This window comes from Eptatretus burgeri, chromosome 1 (genome assembly GCF_056783735.1).
Source record: "Eptatretus burgeri isolate ZD-2024b chromosome 1, Ebu_testis_v1, whole genome shotgun sequence".
In the NCBI taxonomy this organism is placed as follows: Eukaryota; Metazoa; Chordata; class Myxini; order Myxiniformes; family Myxinidae; genus Eptatretus; species Eptatretus burgeri.
Genome location: NC_140961.1, coordinates 938,822 through 950,981, shown reverse-complemented (window position 1 = coordinate 950,981; position 12,160 = coordinate 938,822). Strand labels below are relative to the sequence as shown.

Below are 12,160 nucleotides of genomic sequence, written 5' to 3'. Positions count from 1 at the left end.
GGCACAGCTGTGCTGATGCTAATTAGGGCAGGGATTTGTCAGAGTCGATGGAGGAAGAAACACTTGGCAGAGGATTGAAGTGTTCATCACAAATTGTGATTGATGCAAAGTGAGGAAAATGTTTCACTCAGCAGCCATGGGTATCGAAGCTACACCAGTAAGGACAATGGAGTCAGGAATTACCCACTCAATCACTAAAGGACACTGATCAGGAAATGGAAGGTAATTTTGATAGGGGTGTGGATGAAGTTCAGACAGAATGGGTCCAATGGCCTCCCCCTGTGTATTAGTTTCCTTGTCTAATTGGCAATCCTGGGATGGAAATGACCTTTTTTGATGGAACTTTATCCATTGCATTGATCCCAGGTGCCCTTTGACAATGCTCTCGAGGTTAAAATGTAGAAATTGCTAAAAAGCATTTGATGAAGGTTAAAACGCACAAGTTCTTCAAGCTATTCTGTCAAAGTCTATCGGGTTAGAGAGATCTCCAGTCATAGGAACTTTCGCATAACAACACTTATGATGGTAATTCATGATGCAAGTGAGATATGATTCTGGCAATTGATATGTGCACCAGCTATCGAGTCTCATAACCGCTCTCCTGGCACTGAACACAAACATACATCGATGGCAGCTCTTGGTGTAACCGTTGTTTGCCATTACCTCGAGCTCATGTTGCATCAACGAGCAAAGATAAAAGTGACTGATAATGCCCTTCAAGAGTTACAGCAGAGACCATAAAGTGTCGATGAGCTATAGATCCTTATAGGAGGGGTGTTAAAAAAAAATTGTCGGAAAGAGATCGTTAAAATAATCCAAGAAACAGCAACTCGTACAAGTGTACATATATCATTAGAAATTAATATTATATATATATATATATATATATATATATATATATATATATATATATATATATATATATATATATATACATATATACTGGAGTTTTGAAAGATATTCAAACACCGGCATTTCTTGGACTATTGTGAGCATCCCGTTCCGAGAACTTTTGAACACACCTCGTACCATATCCTTTTATTCTCTTATATTTGATAACAATGAAAACTATTACAAATAACGGTCAGTTTTATATTTGCAAAACTTTAAAGTCTTTCGAATGCACAAGTGAAATTATCAAGTTCAGCGGAGCTCGCTCACTTTACAGCGTTGCTCTTTCATGGGAATACCCCACCCAGTCCATTTTAGCTCATGATCTTGGACTGACCAGGGTAGCTCATAGGTAGTGGACTGGGAGGCATGCAATCTCCTTTGGATTTAGATTATCGGCCTGATGTTGTGCAAACAGGGAATTGCAACAATAAGTAAACTGTCTTTAAGTGCTTGTCTTAAACCGGCTGTCACATCAACTCGCATGTTCCGGTGCATGTATGGAATCCCACGATATCTTTCAAAAAGAGGTTACGTATGCCAATATCCTGGACGAATTAGAATTTTTTCTTCCAATCATCAAAAGTGCTGAATCATTAACATAGATATCCCTCAGTAATGATGCAACCAGCAGACTGAATTCACAATTGTTTGCTTCCAAATCGTATCTACCATATGGTATGGCAACCATATTGAATGAAAGGAAAAAAATTGGACATCATTTTCTCTGAAACCACTCAATGAAAAAAATGGAAACTTGGCATTTGTCATCAACTTCCCATCTGGGTATATAGGGTGATAACGATGACGTCATCGGTGAAGTGGCATTCCAGCCATGACTGGTTGAATTGAAATCCTAATCCAAAAAATCTGAAACTTCATATATCTGATCTGTGATCTGATGCGAGTGAAGAATTAAATTTATCACCTTCATAACCCATTCTAAGAAACTGTGACATATATGTATATATGTGTATATGTATATATGTATATATGTATATGTGTATATATATATATGTATATATGTATATGTGTATATGTGTATATATATATATATATATATATATATATATATATATATATATATATATATATATATATATATATATATATATATATATATATATATATATATATATACACGTCCTGACTAAACGGAAAATATACTGGAGTGCATGGATGATGCAAATAATAGGGTGCATATACTAGAGTATATATACAGGAGTGCAAAAAATATACTGGAGTGCAAATAATAGGGTGCATGGATGATTCAAGTATATGGGCCATAATAGTAGTGGGCCTTAATAGTAGTGGGCCTTAATAGTAGTGGGCCATAATAGAAGCATGTTCAGTTAACGATGGTATTTTTGTTCAGAATGAATGCGTGAGGCAAGACGAATGCACTCTCCGAGTGCCGTTCTAGTTCTTAAAGAAGTTGAAAATGATCACTTATTATGCTTTGATTCCTTCATCGTTGCTGTTGATTCATTCATCATTAATATTCTTCTGTAAGCGAATCAATGGGTATCTTCACAATATTCCAATATGTATTCACGTCCTCTCTAAGGGGTGGGCTGCACTGTCCTTTTCAATTGGCTATCTTAACGGATATGAGGCTATCTGTATTCCATGTGCAGGGGGATGGAGGAAAGCAAATGGTTCAGCCATTTTTGCATATGTGGTATTGACCCAGTCCCTGAATACCATTCATTTATTACGTACACATCGTATGGTTAGTGTGAGGTGAGCGGCAGATGGAGAAGTTCAGCCTTGAACGTACATGGGCAAAGGGTGAGGGGAAGGGGTTAAGGGGTAGGAGGAGGAAGAAGGGAGGAAAAAAATTTAATTATCCCCATATTTGCATATGTCATAAACTGATGGTCTTCAATTAATTAGAGAGCACAGATTGAACAACACTTGTTGATCTGAACTTTGAGAGGCTGACCCCCACAACTTCAAAAGTTTAACAGTGTAATGAAGCCTTAATCAATTGATCATTTGTTACCATTAGTAATTCATATCAACTATTTGAAGCGCACTGCATTACTGATGGAGATAAGTTACATCACTATTACCGATGGTAGTAAAGACGGTGCAACAGAAGAACAGCGAACCCAGGAAGCTCCATTGCAGCCCATAGTCAGGTATTTCTCCTGACAAGCTCTTCAGTTTGGATTGAAGAAACATCTGCAGCTCCTCAGTCTTGTTTTCATCGGCACTGAGATGTGATGCTGTGTAACCAAGAGCAAATTGCATTATCGACATGAAACCGTATTAACCGCAACAAACATACTCAAGCGGTACGAATTATAAAATCAAATATAAAACCTTTTAGTGTCAAAATCATCTTCAAGACCTTCATTATCATTGCATTCCATTTGATACAAATAAACACATCACCTGTTTTGATACAAATAAACACATCACATGATTTAATACAAATAAACACATCACATGATTTAATACAAATAAACACATCACATGATTTGATACAAATAAACACATCACATGATTTAATACAAATAAACACATCACATGATTTAATACAAATAAACACATCACATGATTTGATACAAATAAACTCATCACATGATTTGATACAAATAAACACATCACATGATTTGATACAAATAAACACATCACATGATTTAATACAAATAAACACATCACATGATTTAATACAAATAAACACATCACGTGATTTAATACAAATAAACACATCACATGATTTAATACAAATAAACACATCACATGATTTAATACAAATAAACACATCACATGATTTAATACAAATAAACTCATCACATGATTTGATACAAATAAACACATCACATGATTTGATACAAATAAACACATCACATGATTTGATACAAATAAACACATCACATGATTTGATACAAATAAACACATCACATGATTTAATACAAATAAACACATCACATGATTTGATACAAATAAACTCATCACATGATTTAATACAAATAAACACATCACATGATTTAATACAAATAAACACATCACATGATTTGATACAAATAAACTCATCACATGATTTGATACAAATAAACTCATCACCTGTTTTGATACAAATAAACTAATCACACGTTTTGTGTGTGCCATCCCATCATATGTGAGGCATCGATGTATGTGCCGTCTCTCAGAAGAATGATAAGCTAAGCATTCCGTCTGCCGGTATTAGTAAACGTTAAAGATCCCATGGTGTGCTCTGCAATAAGTAGGCGAATTATTTCTGGAACCCTGAACAAATTCCAAATTTCTTCCCAAACCAGCAGGGGGCTGGCACAGCCACACCATCAGCAGCACAGCCACACCATCAGCAGCACAGCCACACCATCAGCGAGTGATAGACTCACAGCCTCATGCTGCATGCGATAGAAGAAGAAGAATCAAATATAATGAATATGGCCCTCCAACCCAACATTGAAAAAGGCACACCACGTGAAAGGTTTTAAGCTATGATGGAGTTTTTGGTGAAGCTACTGGGGATTATCTGGACCCCAAAAGCTGCAGTTCAGCTTTTGAAATAAAACCATTCAGCGCAAATGTTGCCTGATCACTTGTGAAGAGTCGCTAGACAGTATGCTCATTACCCTTGATATAATCAAGAAATGTTCGACAGAAAGGTACTCTCGATTATTTGTCACCTGCTGAAGGTATCTGCCTGGGCAAACTGAAGCTTAATACGCGGATGCAATTCAAGGTCCTTGATGAGTATTTTTCTTACGAAGTGCGGATGTGTACAGTGCACAGAACAGGTCCACCAAGGCTTCTCATCATTCATTTGAAGAAGGAGATTCATTCGTATGGAAGTGACATTTGAATACTCTCTGAGCTTGAACAATTGAGCCAGTTGTAAGGATCTGGATGGACAATCAAACAAATTCTATCGATTTCCTTGCTCATCACTGGTGGAGGTTCATTCTCTTCAATGTCTCGGCTTCAATATTAGCCATGACCTTTCCTGAGCCATCCACATACCAAACCGGCCTCCAAAGCCAGCCGGAGACTGGGGATCTTCTGTAGATTCAAGTCTTTCCTTCGAAAATCAGAACTACTCAGTCAACAAGGCCTTTGTCGAAAGGTCAATGGAGTACTGCTCTCTGTTATTAGCTGGTGCTCTAGCATCAAATCTGCCTCTCCTGGATTCTATGGAATCTAAAGCTATCAAAATTATTGAAATCTCCTGTGATGAGGAAGAAGCATAGGGTCTGTTGCTGTAACATCGCAGGTTGGTCGGTGGTCTCTGGTTTGTTTGTTTTTCCGCCTCTTGTCTGATATTGCTCCCTTTTCTCTCTCAGTCCTCCTACGCTCCCTATCCACTCCAGGATGCACGAGTTGTTCCAGTAACTCCTCATGGTTATTCCTCACTTCTCCTGTCTATGTACCACTTTCCAGCGGCTGTTCTGTTTCACTCTTCCCTCCAGGGATTACTGCAAGTAGTGCACCACCATCTATTGTCATCTTCAAATTCTGTCTAAATGATCTTTATTACCCCCATTAACCTTTCCTAGCCCAACCATCTTCCTTGCTCGTTTCAGTGTTTCCTCCCCTCTTCCCTCTCCTCTTTTCCTGTTCATTCTTCATTTTATATGTGTCCCATTGTCAGCTCTACCATGCTCTTCCATGAGTCTTGAACCTGAAAAGAAAAAGCAAGTTAAACTAGAAGGGTTCTCTTCAAAGTCTCTCTTTTTTTTTTCACGACCTAACCAGATATGCCTCTGCCCACATTATTACATCATAATACATATTTGTACCAAGTTTGATTTAAATCTGTGAACGCAGATTCAAAATATTAAATAATTCTGACTGTCAGACCATGCGTCCGATCAGGTTTAAATTTAAAACATTTATTCCCCATCGCTACAAGATCATCACTGTGATGATTCATGTCAATTGATGAAGTAGTTCACGAGAAATATATTTTTAAAGATTTTCGTTTAAACCAATATGGCTGCCAGAACGTGTGACTTATTATTTGTGAACACCCTGGTATCTCCAAGGATTGGGGAACATGTGGGTGAAGTTCCCCTCGATCTGTCAAGCCATTCTGGAGAGGCAGATTTTTAAAGGTTGAAGGGTAAATCCAATATGGCTGCTAAACCATGTGACCTATGATGTCATAGTTTGAGAACTTTTTGTTCCTCATGTATAGGCAATCATATCTGTAAAGTTTAGCCTCGATCAGCTCAGCCATTTCGGAGAAGATTTTGCATGTTAAAAACAATATGGCTGCCCAACCACATGACTGATGACATCAAAAATTTCCCCCATACAATTTAGCCCAAGAGATGCCCCTCAAAAGTTTTAATACTGATCAGATAAAGCGTTCGACATATGTAATTATTAAGTCATAACGAAGCTTTGACATCATAAAAAAAAGATCACACTACTTTCCCATGGGGAGGACTTCACATGTGTCAAGTTTCAATTTTTTCCATGGAGTGGTTTCAGATATCGAGGTCCAATTTTTCCCCTTTTTTTCCAGCATGGCTGCCACACCACGTGACTTATGACGTCATAATTATCATAAAACATTATACATGAATAGTCGCACATATACTGAAAATTTTGTGTTGATCGGACAAGCGGTTGCCGAGAAGATGAGTTTTTAAAATGCAGACTTGCACGTACGTACGCAACCGAATGCCTAACCGTGCTTTTCGCTTCGCGAGCGCAGGTTAATTAGCACGTACGTACGTATGTACAGACAACCCAAAAACATAATGCCACTGGAGACTTCGTTAGCGGAGACATAGAAAGGTGTTTTCTTGAGCTATTGCATCATTCCTATCACTTTTTAAAATGGCCCATTGTGTGCACTGGATTATATCACAAGGATATACAAGGAGCTTGGACACGTTACATTCACAACATCACCTGTATACAAACACACATTCTGCCCCAACTATCCAGCATTCCTGCCAACGTCCATGTACCGCTCTATCCCCAATGCTCCCAGTTATTGATGCCACTCCGGTTTAAACCCACCTACCGTTGCTGCTGCTACTACTTTTCCAGGAGGCCATTTCATACATTGGCTTACTCTCTGAGTGAAAGACTCCTGCCTTGTTGAAAGATCTTTTGTGTCCACCCATTGATAATCATGTAATTGTTTTTCACTTATTAATCAAAGCTTTCAACTGTGCTCTTACTCCACTGAAAATCTGAGATCAATTATTTAACCAAGGTATCAATCCTAACTTCATCTTGTCCACTAATTATATGTTTAAAAGCGAAAAAAAAAACCTTCCCATAATTATATTTCTTATTATCTTTATGATAGCAATTAACTTGTCACATGTTTCCTGCCTTTCATCCAAGCCCATTAATACCATACACCTGGGTATGGAAAAACATAATCTTCCCTGTCAAGCTCAGGAATAAAGTCTTCGTTGTGTGAGCAAAAATAACTTCAGGAAATGTTTTTGTGGAGCGAGGATAAGTATCCTTTTAAGGTTGGTCCATGAAGATGGAGGAAATGTTTTTGTGGAGCGAGGATAAGTATCCTTTTAAGGTTGGTCCATGAAGATGGAGGAAATGTTTTTGTGGAGCGAGGATAAGTATTTTTTTAAGGTTCGTCCATGAAGATGTAGGAAATGTTTTGGTGGAGCGAGGATAAGTACCTTTTTAAGGTTGGTCCATGAAGATGGAGGAAATGTTTTTGTGGAGCGAGGATAAGTATCCTTTTAAGGTTAGTCCGTGAAGATTGAGGAAATATTTTGGTGGAGCGAGGAGAAGTACCTTTTTAAGGTTGGTCCATGAAGATGGAGGAAATGTTTTGGTGGAGCGAGGATAAGTATCCTTTTAAGGTTGGTCCATGAAGATGGAGGAAATGTTTTGGTGGAGTGAGGATAAGTACCTTTTTAAGGTTGGTCCATGAAGATGGAGGAAATGTTTTTGTGGAGCGAGGATAAGTAACCGTTTTAAGGTTAGTCCGTGAAGATTGAGGAAATATTTTGGTGGAGCGAGGAGAAGTACCTTTTTAAGGTTGGTCCATGAAGATGGAGGAAATGTTTTGGTGGAGCGAGGATAAGTATCCTTTTAAGGTTGGTCCATGAAGATGGAGGAAACGTTTTGGTGGAGTGAGGATAAGTATCCTTTTAAGGTTGGTCCATGAAGATGGAGGAAATGTTTTGGTGGAGCGAGGATAAGTATCCTTTTAAGGTTGGTCCATGAAGATGGAGGAAACGTTTTGGTGGAGTGAGGATAAGTATCCTTTTAAGGTTGGTCCATGAAGATGGAGGAAATGTTTTGGTGGAGCGAGGATAAGTATCCTTTTAAGGTTGGTCTGTGAAGATTGAGGAAATGTTTTGGTGGAGTGAGGGTAAGTACCCTTTTAAGGTTGGTCCGTGAAGATAGAGGAAATATTTTGGTGGAGCGAGGATAAGTACCCTTTTAAGGTTGGTCTGTGAAGATTGAGGAAATGTTTTGGTGGAGCGAGGATAAGTATCCTTTTAAGGTTGGTCCATGAAGATTGAGGAAATGTTTTGGTGGAGCAAGGATAAGTACCCTTTTAAGGTTGGTCCATGAAGATGGAGGAAACGTTTTGGTGGAGTGAGGGAAAGTACCCTTTTAAGGTTGGTCCGTGAAGAGAGAGGAAATATTTTTGTGGAGCGAGGATAAGTACCCTTTTAAGGTTGGTCCATGAAGATGGAGGAAACGTTTTGGTGGAGTGAGGATAAGTATCCTTTTAAGGTTGGTCTGTGAAGATTGAGGAAATGTTTTGGTGGAGCGAGGATAAGTATCCTTTTAAGGTTGGTCCATGAAGATGGAGGAAATGTTTTGGTGGAGCGAGGATAAGTATCCTTTTAAGGTTGGTCTGTGAAGATTGAGGAAATGTTTTGGTGGAGCGAGGATAAGTATCCTTTTAAGGTTGGTCCATGAAGATGGAGGAAATGTTTTTGTGGAGCGAGGATAAGTATCCTTTTAAGGTTGGTCTGTGAAGATTGAGGAAACGTTTTGGTGGAGTGAGGATAAGTATCCTTTTAAGGTTGGTCCATGAAGATGGAGGAAATGTTTTGGTGGAGCGAGGATAAGTACCCTTTTAAGGTTGGTCCATGAAGATGGAGGAAACGTTTTGGTGGAGTGAGGGAAAGTACCCTTTTAAAGTTGGTCCGTGAAGATAGAGGAAATATTTTTGTGGAGCGAGGATAAGTACCCTTTTAAGGTTGGTCCATGAAGATGGAGGAAACGTTTTGGTGGAGTGAGGATAAGTATCCTTTAAAGGTTGGTCCATGAAGATGGAGGAAATGTTTTGGTGGAGCGAGGATAAGTATCCTTTTAAGGTTGGTCCATGAAGATGGAGGAAACGTTTTGGTGGAGTGAGGATAAGTATCCTTTTAAGGTTGGTCCATGAAGATGGAGGAAACGTTTTGGTGGAGCGAGGATAAGTACCCTTTTAAGGTTGGTCCATGAAGATGGAGGAAACGTTTTGGTGGAGTGAGGGAAAGTACCCTTTTAAGGTTGGTCCGTGAAGATAGAGGAAATATTTTTGTGGAGCGAGGATAAGTACCCTTTTAAGGTTGGTCCATGAAGATGGAGGAAACGTTTTGGTGGAGTGAGGATAAGTATCCTTTAAAGGTTGGTCCATGAAGATGGAGGAAATGTTTTGGTGGAGCGAGGATAAGTATCCTTTTAAGGTTGGTCCATGAAGATGGAGGAAATGTTTTGGTGGAGCGAGGATAAGTACCCTTTTAAGGTTGGTCCGTGAAGATAGAGGAAATATTTTTGTGGAGCGAGGATAAGTACCCTTTTAAGGTTGGTCCATGAAGATGGAGGAAACGTTTTGGTGGAGTGAGGATAAGTATCCTTTAAAGGTTGGTCCATGAAGATGGAGGAAATGTTTTGGTGGAGCGAGGATAAGTATCCTTTTAAGGTTGGTCCATGAAGATGGAGGAAATGTTTTGGTGGAGCGAGGATAAGTATCCTTTTAAGGTTGGTCTGTGAAGATTGAGGAAATGTTTTGGTGGAGCAAGGATAAGTACCCTTTTAAGGATTGTCCATGAAGATGGAGGAAACGTTTTGGTGGAGTGAGGGAAAGTACCCTTTTAAGGTTGGTCCGTGAAGATAGAGGAAATATTTTGGTGGAGCGAGGATAAGTACCCTTTTAAGGTTGGTCCATGAAGATGGAGGAAACGTTTTGGTGGAGTGAGGATAAGTATCCTTTTAAGGTTGGTCCATGAAGATGGAGGAAATGTTTTGGTGGAGCGAGGATAAGTATCCTTTTAAGGTTGGTCTGTGAAGATTGAGGAAATGTTTTGGTGGAGCGAGGATAAGTATCCTTTTAAGGTTGGTCCATGAAGATTGAGGAAATGTTTTGGTGGAGCAAGGATAAGTACCCTTTTAAGGTTGGTCCATGAAGATGGAGGAAACGTTTTGGTGGAGTGAGGGAAAGTACCCTTTTAAGGTTGGTCCGTGAAGATAGAGGAAATATTTTTGTGGAGCGAGGATAAGTACCCTTTTAAGGTTGGTCCATGAAGATGGAGGAAACGTTTTGGTGGAGTGAGGATAAGTATCCTTTTAAGGTTGGTCCATGAAGATGGAGGAAACGTTTTGGTGGAGTGAGGATAAGTATCCTTTTAAGGTTGGTCCATGAAGATGGAGGAAATGTTTTGGTGGAGCGAGGATAAGTATCCTTTTAAGGTTGGTCTGTGAAGATTGAGGAAATGTTTTGGTGGAGCAAGGATAAGTACCCTTTTAAGGATTGTCCATGAAGATGGAGGAAACGTTTTGGTGGAGTGAGGGAAAGTACCCTTTTAAGGTTGGTCCGTGAAGATAGAGGAAATATTTTGGTGGAGCGAGGATAAGTACCCTTTTAAGGTTGGTCCATGAAGATGGAGGAAACGTTTTGGTGGAGTGAGGATAAGTATCCTTTTAAGGTTGGTCCATGAAGATGGAGGAAATATTTTTGTGGAGCGATCATAAGTACCCTTTTAAGGTTGGTCCATGAAGATAGAGGAAATATTTTTGCGGAGCGAGGATAAGTACCCTTTTAAGGTTGGTCCATGAAGATGGAGGAAACGTTTTGGTGGAGTGAGGATAAGTATCCTTTTAAGGTTGGTCCATGAAGATGGAGGAAATGTTTTGGTGGAGCGAGGATAAGTATCCTTTTAAGGTTGGTCTGTGAAGATTGAGGAAATGTTTTGGTGGAGCGAGGATAAGTATCCTTTTAAGGTTGGTCCATGAAGATTGAGGAAATGTTTTGGTGGAGCAAGGATAAGTACCCTTTTAAGGTTGGTCCATGAAGATGGAGGAAACGTTTTGGTGGAGTGAGGGAAAGTATCCTTTTAAGGTTGGTCCGTGAAGATAGAGGAAATATTTTGGTGGAGCGAGGGTAAGTACCCTTTTAAGGTTGGTCCGTGAAGATTGAGGAAATGTTTTGGTGGAGTGAGGGTAAGTACCCTTTTAAGGTTGGTCCGTGAAGATTGAGGAAATGTTTTGGTGGAGTGAGGGTAAGTACCCTTTTAAGGTTGGTCCGTGAAGATTGAGGAAATGTTTTGGTGGAGTGAGGGTAAGTTCCGTTTTAAGGTTGGTACATGAAGATGGCGAAACCTCATGAGCTGCATTGACATATACCCTGTAGGAGCACCACATTTGGAGTTAATATTATCGGTATAGAATAGCTGGTCTGGCAGCTTGGCCTGGAGGTACTCGCCTTGAAGCTGTTTTGTCTGGGTTTGATTCCTGACCCAGTTATAAACAGTCAACTCGGTGTTTCACAGGCAGGGTGATTCATCGATGTGTGTGTGTTGGCCCTCGGATGGACGTTAAAAGGGCGTCCCATCTGCCGGTGTTAGTTGGTGAGTGTTAAATATCCCACAGTGTCCTTCTCGAAGAGTGTGCGAGCTACCACCAGGACCCTGAACAAATTCCAAATTCCTGTCCCAGCCACCCGAGGGCACTGCATCAGCAGCACAGCCATGCCCTCAGCCAATGATGCTGCCACGTAACCTTGTGGTGTATACAAACGAACGACGAAGAATAATATAATCATTTCACAAACTCTCGTGTTTGTACGACCTGACAAGCAGAGCAGCTGTTTATCTGTGTGAACTGTGACTCACACATGGGTTTGGCTATTCAATCAAACTATCAATGCAGAACTGGTTTGGGTGTCATGAGTACACTCACACTGTGTTCTGAATGTTGACTTTCAATGGATCCTCAATGTTTTGTGACATTTGTAAATGGAGAGCAACATAGGTTGATTAATCAGATCGTTCATATGAGGCTAAACACAATTTTCCTT

The 12,160-nt window shown here is 39.7% G+C and overlaps 1 protein-coding gene and 1 long non-coding RNA gene across 3 annotated transcripts in view; one reads left to right on the top strand and one right to left on the bottom strand.

Moving 5' to 3' along the window:
* Positions 1–12,160, bottom strand: part of LOC147033751 (potassium channel subfamily K member 18-like) — a 49,453-nt gene that overhangs the window by 14,591 nt on the left and 22,702 nt on the right. For both annotated transcript variants that reach the window (XM_085870136.1, XM_085870146.1), the window contains exon 3: positions 2,967–3,122. In XM_085870136.1, the coding sequence (XP_085726262.1) occupies positions 2,967–3,122 (156 nt within the window). The remainder of the gene's footprint in view (positions 1–2,966; positions 3,123–12,160) is intronic.
* LOC147033753 (uncharacterized) overlaps positions 1–12,160 on the top strand; it is a 42,650-nt gene that overhangs the window by 20,679 nt on the left and 9,811 nt on the right. The window lies entirely within an intron of this gene.